General features: G+C 43.6%; 1 protein-coding gene across 1 annotated transcript in view; it reads left to right on the top strand.

Annotated features, from left to right (window-relative positions):
* Positions 1-17976, top strand: part of b4galnt4a (beta-1,4-N-acetyl-galactosaminyl transferase 4a) — a 128947-nt gene that overhangs the window by 29100 nt on the left and 81871 nt on the right. Inside the window, exon 2 of the mRNA XM_068723158.1 lies at positions 13068-13180. Within this exon, the coding sequence (XP_068579259.1) occupies positions 13068-13180 (113 nt within the window). The remainder of the gene's footprint in view (positions 1-13067; positions 13181-17976) is intronic.

Below are 17976 nucleotides of genomic sequence, written 5' to 3'. Positions count from 1 at the left end.
ATGTTGCCAAGCAGGAGACCAAGAAGCCTGAGACATTCTGACACCATGCTTGGTCACGTTGTGATCTGGCTCCTCAAATCAGTGAAACAATGCACCGATTGAGGCCCTGTCTGTGTTCAAACACTGAGCAAGCTGGACATCTATTCAATTAAGCACATTCAAATGATTTTGTTGCACCCACTACTCACCCTAGTAACACCATCTCCCTTGACGATCCCTTCAAAATGGAAGCGGAACTGTCAGATAGCTTTCCCAATTACTCACATGCAACTTGCAGCGGTAGTTTTATTTATTTCCTTCTAGCTTTTTGGACTCGACGGTCTTATCTCGTTTGATGTCTTTGATGTTTATAAATACACAGGTTTTTGGGTTATTTTTGTTTTACATCAGGAAACTGATGGGTACACTAGATGTATCATAGGGTTTTGGGTGTATGCAGGAAAGAGATTAAAAAACAAGTAAGCAACGTACTGTAAGTCACAAACAGATACACACCTGCAAGTGCAATAAAAATTTTTTTTTAATGGGACAGTGATTTTTTTGCTTACTAGCTAAATTCTGCTGATATCGACTATGCCATGCAGATGTAAAGCTGCAGAAAAGCTAGTAAGTGGACCTTGAGTTAAGATTTGAGTGTCTATTGTATTGTCCATGAATGCAAAGCCGGTTTTATCATCATTGATCAGACGGTTGCTGTCCACAGATTACACAAATACTAAGACACACCAAAAGCCTTTCTCAATTTACCGATTTTGTGCCACCTCGATTTCTTTCCTCGCCTCCTCGCCTCACGACTTAGTCCCGCCCATGGGAGATGTCAGCGGAGGAGGCGAGAGGCGAGCGAGAGGAGTCAGGGCACTGGCATTTAACAGATGAGACGTCCTCGCCTCTGAGCCGTCATTTTAAAGCAATGTCAATTAAATGTGATGTATGGCACCGCTGCATCAGCTGTCCGTTGTTTTCTTATACCTCTCTATTTTATCATCTCTCAGATGAGCATAACGCTGTTCACGACAACTTATATAGTTACTATCAATTTATTTCACAACATGGCATAATGTGACAAGAATGTTAGGATGAATATAGAATGGCATATATTAGCCTTTATTTATTGTGTGAAGCACTACATATTTGTACTATACAAATGAGTTGTATATTACAGTGCATGATAGAGTGATAATATATACACACAAACAAACCTGTTTGTGTCCTGTGTATGTGTGTGTGTATGTGTGTGTATATATATATATATATATATATATATATATAAAATGACAATAAGACTTCCGCAAAGGATACACTTGTTACCTCGCTTCAAGCTCCTCCGACAAGCATCCTTGATCCTCCCTAGATGCATTTTAGGAATTGGGATGTCCTTCAAGATGGAGTGCTGAGATCGGTTTCTGGGTCACAGTGAGGAGCGAGGAATTGAGGAGGCACAAAATTGGGGTTTAAAAAAGTGTTTCAATTTAGGCTCACATGAGAAGTGTGCAGAATCTGTCCTCTCTCTCTTTTTTTTCTTCTTTTTTTTCCCAAAGCTGAGCAGGACCCTCCTTTCCTCCTATGTGCGGTTAATGTGTCTCCCTCACCTTTCCATTTTCATTTCCAAACCATCATCGGAGATGTCGATCAATGGGTTCTGTTGTTGCTTTCACATTTGCAGCGTGACCAGCCTCTGCTGTCACCGGAGGATACGAAAAGGAACACCCATGAATAATTTACACCGAGCAGGAATATGTAAACGGGTAAACAGGCACAAGAAACAAAACGTAAACAATTGCAGCGGCTCGCATGAATTAATTGCTCGACCGAGTCCGTGCTCTCCTTGTTGGAGCTCCGTGTTCTTCATGACTGATTCAGGGTCAGCAGGCCATGAGGACTTTTTTTTTTGGAGCTGGATAAGCGAGTGAACTGATGGTGGGTCGGCTGCCGTGGGAGCAAAATGGCATTACAATTTCATGCATTTGTTTGCTCAAGTGCTATGTAATTTAGTTTACTTAGCTGAATAGTAGCACATACTGGTGGTTTGTCTCGCACCATAGCAGTGGTATTGAATTAGCATCTTGCACCTCAAAAAGTAAGTAATTGCCAAGTATTGCTGTAATTAGACTGTTCATTAGAGAGACGCTGACTAGGCAGTTTCCCTCTTCTGTACCATGAAAGTACATTCTTGTATAATGAGGTTCTTGTGCGCTATTATTTTATTAAATTACTTTGAAACATCTGTTAAAGAACCCTGTAAGTGAATTAATCCATTGAACTAATGGAATCGGTTCAAACTGAATGGCGTGGCCTGCTGTCACATGTGGCACGTTGACTCGTGTAGAGAGGTGAGAAAAGAAATGTTCTTATCACCAGTAACCAGCAGATGATGTGCTGAAGTAACTGTCAGAGTGGAGGGCAGAGGAGGGGGAGATGGCAGAGTGACAGAGTGGCCCCATTTGAGACTGTCACCGGGTCCCGGGAGTGACGACACCAACCCAAGACGAATCGAGGCCCAGCTGGCTGCCCGGCCGGCTCGTACACGTTGCCTGATCATAAATAGCCAGGGCCCCAGTGCAGGGTGGAGGTGGTTTGTCATCGGGCCTGGCCCCAGCCGGGGCACTGACTCCCCGACGAGAAGGGAATTTATCACTGTACAGTGATAAGACAAGGCTATTATTGTTTCTGTCCTCCTCCTTCTCTCGCCCACCTCCCTTTCCTCTCCCCCTCCGCTTGTGTGGAACACATAACCTCTTCCTTTTCTTCCGAGTTTCCCCCTCTCCCTTGTTCCCCCTTCCTCTGTCCTCCTTTCCCTCCTCCTGTCTTCTTTTATCTTGTGTTCTCACGCTGTAACCCTTTACCACCACTGCTCCCCCCCCCCCCCCGCCCATATGCTTCCTCCTCTATCTCTTTCTCTCGGCACACGGCCGATATTATCAGGAAAGTAATGACTCCGAGGGACGATCGTAATCAGATACTCGGTAGAGGATAATGACCACACCGGGGTTTCTACGCGGAAACAATATTCATGTATTAATCGCTGCTGCTGCCATCAGATGGCTTCAGAGAGAGATTGAGATGTAAAAGGAGAGGAGGAGAGCGAATAGGAAGAAAAGATTAAAGGTGTGTAGGAAGTGCAAGTGAGACAGCAAAGATTGCGATGGTGAGAGAAGAAAGGGAAATGGAGGAGGGTATTTGTGAGGTGAGACAAAAAGGGAGAGAGATGGTAAACAGAGTGAGGTTATTCAGGAGTCAGTCTTGTCTCAAGTGTTTTGCGGTTTCTGAAATACAATTTGTCTCCGTCTTTTAGTGAGGCGTAGCTAAACTCTCCATTTTCCTCCTCCCTGTCTCTCTCTCTCTCTCTCTCTCTTTCTCTCCTTTTTTTTTTTCTCTGACACCTCTGTGTCTCCTCTTCTGGTTGCTCCCGCATGAAAACGTTGCTTTGCTCTGTCATTTTTATTTTATTTTCTGGCTCACAGAGCTTGCTGCCACGAGACTCACAGACTGGGCCTCGACTCTGGAGTTTATCTAGTTCCTTTGGATGCGGGCTTGGTGCCGACCCCTCTCTCCCTATACGCGGCAGGCTCAGCTGTCAGGACCGCAGAAGATGGATGAATTTCCGTAGAAAGGTCTCCTCCAGCACTCTCACCTCATTTAGATGCTCTGTTCGACTCCGACTCGTGCTACCGTTGCGACAGCGCGTTAGCCCGGCACCAAGGCCCTTTTGTTCCTTTGTTTACAAATGTATGCTAATGAGCGAGGGAGCGCAGGAAGTGTGCAACCCATGCATGCTCCCTCTAATTCCTTCCCCAGTGACACATCCGCTGTGACAATTGTGGCTCTGCAGCAGCTCCGAGTAGCCTCCTTATCTCCTCCGCTGTGATTGGAGGAGCTGCCTCTGGGTGTTACTGGCCACTGTGGGGATTGGTTAGTGATGCGTGTGTGCATACAGTATGTATCTCTGTACACTTTCTCATAGGGGAATAATTAACACTCTGGAGACCGTAGACATGTTTGGCCTTCATGAATATGCCCTGATGCTCACTCAAGGCATCTTGCATTTGTTGTAAACCACATAGACCAGTAAAGTCCATCAACCTCGGTCGCTGTTGTTCGTCTCTCTCTGCGAGCGGCTGCTCTATCTCCCTCTCGTCTGTCTCGCTCTCCGCCTCTGTAGCTTTGTTCTGTGTCTCTTTTCGTGATATCTTGTTGTCGTCGACCATGATTGAAATGTTTCTCTTTTCCATTCGTGGCTCCTTGGCAACTTAAGAGTAGAACCAAAGCAGACCTTACAGGCCTCTAGACAGCCAGTGGAGTTCGCAGAGGCCTCGGGCACTAAGGAGAAGGGGAGAGGCAGACAGCCATTTAGAGGGGAGCAGGGCGAGTGGGCTGGCAGGTTGCAGAGGGATCAGACTGTTTTGTTCCACAGCCTATGGCCAAATACCAACTAGACAGGAGATTGACAGAATGATATCAGCTTTTTTACTTTTTCTTTTTTTGTTTGCCAATATGACCTCAGTTGCCAGTTAACTAACTCCTAAAAAGATCTATCATACGCTCAAGAATAAATGGCGAGATTTATCAATGATGTACCCAGTATGTACTGTCAGAGAAGTCAAATAATGCTAAATATATATATATGCACAATATGTCTGGTATATATTCTTAAGAAACACTGTATAATGCACATTGCTTGCCATATTTTAGACTAACACAGGCCCTGTTCAGCTGCCTATGGTGAGTTAAGTGTAAAAAAACCCTCAAGAGCAGATAATATGTTTGTTTAAAGTTTTTAAGTAGAGAGCAAGTGGGATACGAACCTCATCGGAGCCCAGATGGCCTAGAGATAAGCAGGAGGCACTTCCTGGGTTTCACAGCCTTTTTGATTGTGGCTATAGTCTATTGACTTCTTAATGGCACTCTTCCCATTTCCACACTTTGGTAAGTGGAGCTAGATATGCATGAATGAAAGGCTAGAGGCCATTTCTTACTTGTTCACATACAACTGTAGATGTTACGAACATGAGCACACCGCCTTCAATTCTGAAAGCAGCGCACCTCACTCTGATCCCAAGTGTTGTACATTTCCACACTTGGCTGCTCTACGATGCAAATGTTGAGCTGATTCTGTTCATTAGATTTGCTTAAAAACAATACGCTCTCAGTATCAGTGTGCGCGTCTTTTGCATGTTTGTGCTTGTGAGTTAGTGTGTCCGTACAGCCTAAAACGGCAATAAGGTCATTCCATTTTCTCGCGGGCTGTCCGTTAATCTTTGAGTGCATTGGGCCTTTGCGCTCCGATTTTGTGTTTGTCTCCATCCAAAGCATTTTGTGTTTTTTTTTTGTTATGTGAATTTTCCTAAGTGGCGGCTTTAGTGAGCTGCTGCGGAGTTCAAAACATTACCAGAGCTTAGAGGAGAGGGTAGAAGAGAGGAGGAGAGTGGGACCTCTTTGACCCTGACCCATATCACAGCACATTAAGCATCTCTGCAATCCCTCTTCCTCTCTGCCCTGCACACCCCAAGGGCCAACAAGCACTCTCTCTCTCTCTCTCTCTCTCTCTCTCTCTCTCTCTCTCTCTCTCTCTCTCTCTCTCTCTCTCTCTCTCTCTTACTGCTCCGCTCTCTTCTCGCTGTCTCTCTCCTCTCTTTCCTTGCCCCTCTCTGTCACAGTCCCTTTGTCTCCATTTATCTCATCACCAAAACCTTGTTATCCTTTGTTTTGTGTTGTTTTTGTTTAAATGCACTCACGCTTTCCTTAGAAGGCCGTGTTGTTAGAGCCAAACTAAAGGCCAGGGAGTGCAGTGCTCAGAAGCCGGGGCCTATTCATCAGTTTCACAGCAGCCCTCCACTCTGCTTCATTACTGACTGGCTAATGGCACAGATCAGTGCAGTTTATTTGCTATAATTAGCGAGCTCCATTTGGCCAGCGCGGCCCCAGTGAAGCCTGCTACACTTGTGCTGCCCCCTGCCACGCCACCCTGTGAATGTGTGCGCACAAACGCTTCACTGTTGTGCCGAAAAGTGCCATTAAGAAACTATACCGGCCCATCAGCTTGACATCCTCCGCTGCCTTCTGTCAACCGTGCCTTATAATGTCATGACTGATTGCCGAGCAAAAAGCCATGAGCCTTGTAAAACTTTATAAGCTCTGCTTAAAGTAGTGGTGTATTGAAAATGGATTGCAGAGCGGTGGGGGTAGGGATAGAGGGGGAATGAGCGAGTGACTAAGTCAATCAGTTAATGGCTGACTGAGTAATGAGTGCTTGAGTGAGTGAGCATGCGAGCAGCCGAGAAACGGCAGGCTCTCACCCTGTGGTTACACCCTCTTCTTTACTTCTCTCTCAGGCTCTCGTCCGTGCATCCCACTCGACTTCCTCTTGCGGTCTCCATCACTGTTCCCATCTCCCCCTCTCTTGACTTCCACTTTAATCGCCTACCCCGTACCCTCTCGCATTCTAAACCATTGCACCCTGTCCCTCTCTTGCTTAATCTGCCGGTTTCTCTCCCACTCTTGTGTTCTGAAAAGCCTCTTGTTTTGTGGTCCTGTGCAATTTTAATCTTGTTCCCCCGATGGAGGGAGAGGAGGCGCCGGGCGTATTTAACGTTCTCTCACGTTGCTGGTGCTAGCCCAAGTACAGCCCACGTCACTGAGCTGGAGTCGCAGTGTACTCATTGAGCAAAGGAGATCCACACCGCCAATAATTCACACAGAGAGTGCTGTTGGCGTTCACTTGTAACTCTTTTGTCTGCTTATCCTTCCAAACCTTCTTTCCTCACTTATCATTTTTCACAATTTTCAGTTCCTATCTGTCATTTCCAATCACCTACTTAATTTCGATAAACTTGCTCAGTGATGCAAACGGCCAACTCCTCCAAAAAGCGAATCAGTATAGCAAGGTCAAGAGGTTCCTGTGCTGTTAACCTGCACATTAAAACAGACATGGCGCATAAGCTAAGCAACTTTGGTTGACGTATGTTTGCCGCAGTGCCAGAGCTTGTCGTTCCAGCGTCACACCTGGCCTCCTGGGATTTTAGTGTGATGAAGAAAGAGAAAATGTGCAGTGGGCTGCACTTAAGCAGGTGGAACCATCTCGGCAGTGAGGCCGGTCAGCGGCAGATGGCTGACAAGTATGCACCGGCTCAGTAAAACGGTGCCTGGCAGACGGGCGTGTGCGTGAATTCAGTTCCTCAAACCTTGAAGCATCAACAGCAGAAGACCACGCCGGGGTCACACTGCTGTCAGCTAAGAAAAACAGAAGAGTAGGCTGCAGCACCCGTCACGTGATCAGCAACCGTAATGATCGAGCGTAATACTTCACCGAGTCTAATGAGTCGTGATTGTTGGTGTGACGTGCAAGCAGCAGGGTGAGAATTGTAAGTATACAGCATCATCCATCGGCCCTGCCTTGTGTCAAAGAAACAAGCTAGTGGTAGCTGTGTGGGAGTATTTTCTTCCACAAATTAGGCCCCATGATACCAAATGTTGAGCTTCATTTGAACGCCAGAGTCCACTAAGGCATTGTTACTGACCAGTAATCCTTTTTCACATGGCTACCTCCAGCAAGGATAGTGTCACAACTACCCTCTTTGTTATCTGAAAATGACCTCAGTCTGCTCCGCTAGTCTGAGTCTCGATCCAATAAAACATCTTTGGGATGAGATTGAACGATAGCGTAACTATGAAGCCATTGCTAAATACATCTGTTGCAAGCTCAAGATGCTACTGAGTGAGCAGATAAGAATAAGTTTCCAGCGCCTCTAAAATATTTTACAACTAATTTAGTCGCTTGTTTCTGTCAAATATCAGATCACAATATGACAATAACACAAAAAGAATGTAGTTATAAAATGATTATTCGATCGAAAAAGATAATCAACAATCATTTTTATAATCAATTATTAATCATTTATAAATTACATTTTGTGTCTTAAGCTTCTAAAAATGTGAAGATCTTTCTTTTTGTATATAATTGAATATGTTTTAGTTCGAGGTTATCGGGCGGATTAGTGTTTATACATTTGCATTAGTGAAAACTTTTTATAAACTCAATCATCAATGATTCATTGAAAACCTGATTGATCGATCAATCACAAACAAACTAATATATTTTCACCTTCTCTGTGTATCTGTAACCATGAAGCATATATTTATATGCTTTTTTTTTGTGGTCAAAAATCAAGGTCACTATGACCATAACTCAAGAATTGATATGGTAATTATGACAATTTAACAAAAATGTCTAACAGAGTTAACTGATGAAGTGACAACGTTGTGGACAGACATGGATGTCAACTGCAACTTGACTGGTTGGCGGAGGTGTACAAGCGCGAGGCGATAATTCCAGTTTTTCTGCTGCGTTGTCGCTAGTCCTCCATTATCGTTGAGTAGTAAGTGGCCTCGAATGTGCCTTTTTCAAAGGAGACCATGTAGCAACCGCTCTTGAGATAACACTGGCAAATGAATTGTGATAATGACCGTTGGCATTGTTGTGTAACCACTGTGAGCTGCTGCATTTGACTTTGTGCTATTATTTCTCCTGTTTAGCGGAGGGCTAATACATGGAACAGATCCTGAGGGCTCCCAAACACATTATTATAATCATGTAATTTGTTATGACTGGACTCTGTCACAAAAGTTCACTCTCTCTCTTAACTCTCCTAGTTAACCACCTCAGTTTTATTTTCTCCTTTATAAATCCGGTCTTCTCCTCTTTTTTCATCTAACTGCCCTTCGTTGCTGTTTTGTAGCTCCTGCTGCGCTCACTTCTTTGATTGTGTTATTAGCATTCTGCTGTATCACCATTCTGTCTTTCACTACATACAGGGGAGCACCGCCTTGCACTGAAACCCAGTGCTTGTTGTCAGTCTTGTTCAAAGATAAAACGAGATACACACACACACACACACACACACACACACACACACACACACACACACACACACACACACACATCGTATGCATGTATACGCACAAATGCACTAGTATAAGCTCATACAGCTCCGACAGCTGCAGTTTGCTGAAAGCTATAGAGTTTAGAATATCATTAGTTTTAAAAGGGCAGCCAGACAAGGTGAACTTATTACCCATTTCTCAAAAGTAGAGGAAGCTGGAGAAAGTTCCCTCCAAGCCTTGTCTCTATCTACAGATTACACCCACATCAACCTTGGATAAGACTCCTGTTTATTGTGGTTTTTAATATACTCCGTCACAGGCTTACCACTCCAAAAAAGCGCTCTCTATCTCTGTCCTCTGGAGGTTACAGAAGTCGCTCTCCTCCATCTTATCTGCACAGTAAATAGAGCTGTAGTTTTAGTAGTGGGGGGGGGGGGCATGAACAGATTAGGCAGAATATAAGAGTGGAGGCTCCTAAATGATTAGTATTCCGCCTAGTCTCCTGTGGGTGGCGGTGCTCGTAGTCGATTGGCTTCCATTAACCTGCCAGTCTGCTTTTCATTACTTCATTAGAGGCCGCGTGGAGTCAGTCCCAGTCGCTGCAGCTCGCCACGGCCTCGGCTGCTGCACACTGTATCATGGTGTGTGTGTGTGTGTGTGTTTATGTAATGGCAGCAGTGAGTCCTGTTCTTTCAGTCCTTTTTTAGTTTGTGTTGGTGAGTAAATGAAAGCAATGCATGATGTTTACCAAGGAGAACAGCAGTCCCGGCGACCTCATGGTTTGTTTGGCTGATTCCCCACCACGGCACCATTTGATTGGTTCATCAAAACTCTTATTTCCTGCCAGTGGGGGACATTATTTATGACTCATTCAAATTACCACTCCAAGTCTTTCTATCTGACAAACCGCTCATGAGCATGATGCATACATCTCTAGTCGCACACTCCTATAGTCCCACACATATTTAAACTTGTCTTTTAAGGCTGTTAAAGAGTTGCCAAGGAATATGTTGGCAAAGAATGTTTGAACATTTGTGCACACACACACACGCACACGCACACACTACGAGTGCTTTTCTCATTATCTTCCCCTTTTGGGATTGTTGAAGAATTTATTAGAAGAATATATTAACAGTGACTGTTCTTTCTTGTTTTCAAACATTTATGCATATAAAGGGACTCTGCAAATGGGGCACTAATGATTTAAATGTAACTATAATGATATAAATAGCAGCGTAAAGTTATGTACACGTTACACTTCACTCGATAAGCCCATTTCTGCATATAGGGTGCAGAGATTCGTACTCTTAGTGCGTATTTAGAAGTCTTATTTTCTCAGGAAAGAAGTTCACTCAAACATTATTCTCCTCTGACTTCAAAAGACAGCGCTTGAGGGACTTGAAGAAGAGGAGAAATGATTTGAAAGTGAATTCTTTGTTGAAAGTTTGCCTCCGAATGTTGGTCGACTGCTTTGTGTCATCTGGAATTTCCACAGGTGAATTTCTTTCTCACGCTATTAATCTTTTATCTATTTATTGAGGTTATCAAAGAAAGCTCAGAATGATGTGGGTGTCAGTTTGGCCATCCATGCTGCTTGAATACTTCTCATACATAAATACAATGCATTCCTATCAGTTTCACAGGTTGTTGTCTCTATTTTTGAGGTTGAAAGCTGTCCCTTACCACTGTAATCATTTCATATTTTAGGGGAACACTTGCATAAATGAGGTGAAGCAAAGGGGAATCTCACCTGGCTCCCTGGAGTGTTGCCTGCTCGTAATAGTCTCAGATAAGTGGCTGAGGGTAAATGTGCTGCCAGTTGACTCATGCAGTGTTTACTCGGGGGAAGAACAAAAATAAACAGCAAAATGAAGCGAAAGATGAATCGCAAAGCACAAAGAAATGGATTTGCCATTTATTTTCCATTTGGGTGATTTTAGGTAATCTGTTCTATTCCACTTACAGTATCATATATTTTGTTTCATATCTTTGTTTTGACATGTCCATGGATGCATTATTTATGAAATTTAAATAGGAGAGCATCCTGAACAGTCACACAATTTTTTTTTATTGCAAAAACAAATGCAGCTACTGAAATGTATTGTTGTAAGATCAAAACTTGGAAGTTGAAGTGTCCTGCTATTTTTGGCTCAACAATGGCAGGAAAGTCGGGCTTGAAGTGAGACGAAGTTGAGCACGGCTACTCTTTGGTGTTTGCTCTTTGATCTGGGGAGCTTTGATCGAGCCCGGAGGACGTACTTAGACTGTCCATGTCGAGTTGGACTTCGGAGTGACGGTTATAACGGCACGGTTCCTGTAGCTTGACAAGGAAAGCTTCCTTGACTTCCGTTGCTTGTTTTTTTTTTTTTGTTGTTGCTTTTTTGTTCTTTCCAGTGCACTTTTTCTTGAGCGGAAAAGAGTCAGAAAACATCCAACCCAACATACCCTTACACAATCAGAGAGAAAGATGGTAATACGGTTAGAGGGATGCGTTGTGAACATATGATGTTCTCCTCTGTTACGTAGAAGGAGATGATTTTTTTTTTTTTAGATCAAAGCAGATTTTTATTACAGTTGCTTTGGAATCAGGGAGATGGCAAAGGGAATGGAGGGAGACATGATAGGTCGAGATGATATCCAAACAAACGAGGAAAACAAATCAGACAGATCATAGATTATGTTTGCTAGAGACTTCATCATTGTACGTCAGGAACACTTTCATTGGTGCTACATTTTCATTTTGTGTGTTTGTGACTTTGATTGTTTTTTCATGTTGTCTCTACTGTCTACCGCTTTGCGGTGAATGATGTTTGAGCATTCTTTCCTCTTCTCCTTGACCCCCCCCCCCCCCCCCCCCCCCACACACACACACACACACACACACACACACACACACACACACACACACACCACCCCATCTAATTCAACCCACTCAGACTCATTGTTAAGGGGACATATTGGAAAACCATTAGCTCTCATTATGCTTTATAGCCACTCGTTCTCCCCATTCTGTCTTTTAATCACAATCTATCCCTGTGTGTGTGTGTGTGTGTGTATGTGTGTGTTTGCACACGCCCTTCTGTGCGTGTGGAAGTTTGCATGTGCGTACACTACAGCCAACCCCCCGCTCGGCAGACTATAATGAACCACTTTCACTGTAATGCATTTGGGACACCACAAAGCCCCCCCCCCCCCCCCCTCTTGCTTTTTATGGGGGAGTCAATGGCTCAGACGCCACCTTTTATGGCAGCCCATCCGAGCTGCTGCAATGTTGTGCATTCGTGAGCCATGTCAGCCATATGGGATTGAATGCTGTGCAATAGAAATAAAAAGAGATTGGAGTGAATGGGGTATGGATTCCCTTTTATATGAACTCCTCGTAGAGGTAGAACCCCTCGTAGGAAACCTCATGAGTCTCCCTTCGCTCCTTGTAGCTCCAAATAACCAGCCTCTCATAAAGTGCTGAATATCCTGTTACTGCTCTCTATTGAATTGTGCTCCGGTTTGATCATCCAGGACGTGTGCACGTGTGTTTTGCTGGCAGTATGGAGGGATGGCAGTTTTGACCATATGCATGTACACACAAAAAAAAACACACACACTTGCATGGACACACACTCGTAATATGCGGATTTAAATTCCGGGTTGTTCTCTCCCGGCCAAGTCAACTGTCATCATTGTGCAGCAAAACTCCCATAATCCATCTGTGGCATGACAGCATCCTAACAGCTCTACTTTGCAGCTCGAAGAGCTATTCTTTATGTCTCTCCATTTCTTGATCTCTCCTTTTTTTTTCACCCCCATTGTCACTTCCCCCTCTTCACATTTCCCCTCGGGAACAGTTTTTATTCTTCTCGTCTCTTTTTCGTTTTTTCCAATTACATTTTTTTCCCACTTAATCTCCTTTTTTCTCTGGAAACTTTTATCTGGGTTTGATTACACTAGAGAGGCTCAGTAGGAAGAAAAATAAGTGATCGCTTGAAATTATTGTTGACCGTGATGATAATGATGGTAATGAAGATATTCATAATTGTAATTATGCTATAGAGATGATATAGATGAGAAGGACAATGATGCTGTTACCAATGATGATTAAAGTGGAGATGAGGATGTCGACAATGAGGACGATGACATTGATAACGGTGCTTGCTGGCTTTCTGAGCGCTGTCCATGTTTTCACCTTGGTCCAGATGGAGAGAGACAGACGGAGGGGACGGACGCCAGCCGTAAGAGGGACACTCGCTCCTCAGCTGGCCACCACAAGAGCGAAGACACCAGCGACAGCCGGGAGGACGAGGCTGCAGTGAGTCTTCTTTCTTGTTGTCTTTCTTCTTTTCTGTCTCACCACTCTGGGAGGAATATTAATGTCAGGATCCAACCCTAAACACACACACCCTGCACACACACACACACCCGTCTTACTAGGCAGCAATGAGATTTATTGCTCATGTGTGTCAGGAGGGCCTCATCGGGGCTCCAACAATCCCAGTCAGTGTTGTAATTACCATCAAAAACACAGGGCTCTGTTCTCTGTGCACCTGATGATTAATGCCCCAAAAGAATCCCTTCTCTCCAAAAAAGAGATATGGGACGATGCAAACTAACACAGGTGGGGAAACATCTGTAATCAGATTTTATTGTTTTAAAACTTTTCTTTTTGCTCATTAAAACTCATCTACAGTATGCCCTTGTGACCCCACCCACTGCACTGAATTTGAATAATGTTTTCAGCTCTGGGAGCCCACAGCTCTAAATATATTGTGAATACATTGTGCAATCTAACATCCTCCTCACACATTTATTTCTGTGATAGTTGTTGAGTTGAGATGTGAAATTAGACAGAGGCGTATCCAACAGCAGAGCGTGAGACAGAGTTTGGACCACCGCCAGAGATCATTAGCACTTGGTACATGCAGCGGTAAACCACTGAGAAAATCTGACACTTAAACTCTTCTTTCCCCTGTTAGTGGGTGCATTTTAGGGTTAACTACAGCAATTTTGGACCGACGGATAAGTTCCAAGTACTGCAGGACCTGCAGAGCACATTAGTTCCAACTGTGATGAGCTCATGTTGCTTTCAACAAGCAGTCCACATGAGGATTATTGTCAAATTTCTGCTAAAGTGACGGAAGATTGTATCTTTCTGGGTATATCCAGACTGAAGAAATTACACCGAGCAGGAGGGTTGGCCGATCATTTTTATTTTCATATTGTCCATTCGTGGTTGCTAGAGATTGCTGATAGACGATTCGATCGCCAGGGGGCAGCGGTAGGAGGAGGAGGAGGAGGAGGAGGGCATGTGGGGAGTTACATCACAGCACTCTAGTCTGGGGGAGCTTTAAAATAATCAAACGTTTAATCTTTCTGCAAGCAATTCAGTAAATGAATAACCATTTATAAAAGAGTGTGAACCTTTTTATTTAAAATATTCAAACATTAAAAAATATGTTTAATAGCAATGTCTCTATTAAAGCAGCAGCTTCTTTTTAAAAAGTCTGTGTGTCTGTGCTTCGGGCGACAATATCATGTTCCGTTTAACATTATTATCTTATCTTTGATATCACAATCTAAATAATATTCACAATGTTACCTACTCTTATTTAGCGCAGAGCAAAGTTTTGTGGAGAACGGAGATGTGGGTTGTCAGATCCATGGAAAAGACACGCAAACTGCTTCGTAATTAAGGACTTAAAAGTCATTCGTCACTCGTGCTGATTATGATTAACAGGGCTCAGCAGGCAGACATGTTGCTCCACCACAAACATCTTAAATGCACAGTAGGCCGCATTTTTCAGAGATAATTTTTTTAGAACATTCTGATGTTAGTTAGTCACTTCAAATTGAAGTTAAAACGTTGATCATCCCGACTGAGCAACAAAAAACACACTGTACTCCTGTGTTGTATTATTAGTCCCTCCTTCCTCAACATCAGTCGACCAGGTTTCCAGGCCAGCACCTGCCACTCATGTTGACAGGCTGTCTACCTTGAAATGGTATCTTGCCTGAGGCTCAGGTGTGTGTAAAGCTCCTTGAGGTGGCAAAGAATCAGGTCGTGAAGGCATCTACACTAATTTAAATGTTCACCGCCCGTGTGGCTGAGTTGAATATTGGATGTAAAAGAGGCCAAACATATTGTAGAGCAAGGGATGATACAGATTAATGAGATGTATCAGATTTAGTGATTGGTATTTTTTTTTCCCATAATAAAAACGTCTACCTCTCTGCTCGCTAGAGAGGATCATTACACTGGGCTGTAAAGGAAGTCCCAGAGAAGCTGCTGCATGTGGATTGAATTCAAATGAATTAGACTGTTAATAGCCAGCATCAGTACATTTTATTCTAAGAAATGAATAGTCTTTTTATTCAGCTCCTTCTTTGCTTCATATATATATATATATATATATATATATATATATATATATATATATATATATATATATATATACACACTCAATTAAGAACTGGTTTTAAAGTAGATTTTGATCTATACTGTATGTCTCTCTGTCAGACATGTGTCACTGTATCACATCATAGTGGTCACACGGATTTCTGACCTGCATGTGCAGCGAAGTGTCAGACAAAACACACACTTTGTACTTGGCCGCGCACAACAAGCTGTGGCTGCAGGAGTTTAAGACCCAAACACAGTTTAAGTTAAAAAACCCAAATTGTTGATATCGCTGTATTTCTGTTGACTAGCCCAGGGGACCATGTGAGAGAAGACGACGATGCATCTTATTCCATAAAATGCAGTCGTCTTCAAAATCGATTTAAGTGAAGGCTTTAGGAAATGTGCTTGAAGAGATAAGAGTCATGAAGGGGGAGCCGGCAGGGTTTCTTTCTGAACGGCCCTCCTCTAAACTCTAAACCTGCCTGATAGCATTAGGGCTCCTCTTCTGTAACAGTCAAATGGAAAGCGGCTCTCAGAATGAGTCAGTCTCGTGCACTGAAGCCTAAATATTCAGCTGCACTGTAAGCATTCTGCCGAAGTCACTGAAATGTGTCAGAAAAGTTTATGGCGTGCCCTTTATGAATTTTAATAGCATCGCTTTGTCATTTGTTCCCTAAACGATGGGTGATAGATTTGGTTCGCTTCAAATAATGATCACTTAGATGAGCTGTGTTCATACTCGGACGGTAAACATGCTCTAAATCATCACAATTACAATACAGGAGATAGAATTGGCCTGCCGCAGGAGGTGCTTAGTAGGATTTACAATCTTGACAGTATAAAACTGAGCTCCATTTGTGGTTATCTATAACATGGCTTTATTAGTAACAACCACTTTGTTCTATCCTTTGAAAGGTGTGTGTGTGTGTGTGTGTGTGTGTGTGTGTGTGTGTGTGTGTGCTTATCAACACAGCTCACCCATAAGACGCTCCTGTTCAGCTCTATAACCGCATCTCTCTTCATCTATAATTTACATGCCCATTTACCAGCTCTTTGTTCCAGCAATGCCTGACCTCCGTGTGTGCGCACCATACTGTGTTTCACATTTCCCTCTTGCTTCTCATTCAGCACCGTCTCGAGAAAAAATCAAAGCAACATAATTGACACCTTCAGTCAATGTGACGCTGCTCCAGTGAGAGCGCCCCTTCACTTAGAAAATGTCAGTGCCAAAGGCCAAAGCTGTAGTCCGTGTTTGAGGGAGGAGGAGGAGGAGGAAGAGGAGGAGGAAGAAGAGAGAGAGAGAATTTAGTGTGTTTTTGTGTGTAATGTTGGTCAGGGGGACATGGGCCCTTCTTTTTGCCTCTGTTAAGCTCCTCTAATGTTTTGTGCTGCACTAATAGCTCACTAAAGCTGCCATTTCTGAAATTTCAGACAATGAAAACAAAATTGCATGGATGAAAACAAACAGAAAAGCCCTGAAGGCTGTGTGCACTCAAGATTAATAGACAACTTCAAAGGAAGTGGAATGACCTTATTGCAAATGGGCAGCACAAACACTTGTCGGGGGCTTACAGAAGGGAGATACATGGACTGTCACACACACACACACACACACACACACACACACACACACACACACACACACACACACACGTAACAGACATTGGCGCATCACCTACTGCTTAAATACATTTAATGAGGACTTTTGGGTGACCTGCATCACAAATAAAGTCTCCAAATTGCGCTGTTCCAATTGCTCTTCTCTCTGTTCCTCTCACTTTTTACCTGCTGCTTCCTCTTTTAAGCTGCTAGTGAGAGAAGGAGCTAAGTGGCATCCTTGGTGTGAGGAAAGGTAGAGATGTGGATGCTAGTTTCTGATAAAAGCCTTGTTAATGTGTCCTGCGCCTCCCTTGTTTGTTGTCAGATGGGTGGAGAAAGAGCGGTGGCAGGAGAGGGAGCGTTAATCTGAGCACATTAGAGGGAAGTAGAGAAAGACCGAAGAGGGTTAAGTGTGAAGACAAAAGGGAGGGCATGAGGTGATGGAAGGAAACAAGAGAAAATCAGAAGTAAAGAGAGGCGAGAAGATGAGCAGATCGTCTGTAGAGGAGGAAATTGCGTTACTCTCTGCGCCTGTGAAAAGCTGTGAATGAACAGCAAATGTTTGCCTTTGCACCTTTCTTTTTTGCCTGCAAATCACTTAAATTGCCGCTTAAATAGTTGACAGAGTGTGTCAGGGTTGGCAATTACAGGAACCAACTCAGAACTCTCACAACTCTTTTGAAAGACATGGAATATCTCTCTCTGGCCACCTGCTTTTCAAGATGAAACCTGCAATAGATTTACACTGTCACAAAGTTTGTGTGTGTGTGTGTGTGTGTGTGTGTGTGTGTGTGTGTGTGTGTTTGTGTGTTTGTGTTTGTGCCTCCAGGTGGTTACCACTTAGCCTGACAGTCTTACTAAGGTTATAGAAAGCCAGGTGGGTTTTTGTCCTTATTCCATTTGGTGCATACATATTATCGTGTGTGTGTGTGTGTGTGTGTGTGTGTGTGTGTGTGTGTGTGTGTGTGTGTGTGTGTGTGTGTGTGTGTGTGTGTGGTTAATATGGATGAGGTGGGGATTCTGCACCCTGCTCTTCCTGTCAGTAACAGATTGCTTTCGGGGCTCCACCCCTTCATCTCTGGTACCCGATGAGAGGGAAGAATGATGAA

The sequence above is a fragment of the Cebidichthys violaceus genome, unplaced genomic scaffold (assembly GCF_023349555.1).
Source record: "Cebidichthys violaceus isolate CVI_PGR_0920_01 unplaced genomic scaffold, fCebVio1.0.p SCAF_3, whole genome shotgun sequence".
NCBI classification, from domain to species: Eukaryota; Metazoa; Chordata; class Actinopteri; order Perciformes; family Stichaeidae; genus Cebidichthys; species Cebidichthys violaceus.
This window is presented reverse-complemented; position numbering and strand designations above follow the sequence as displayed.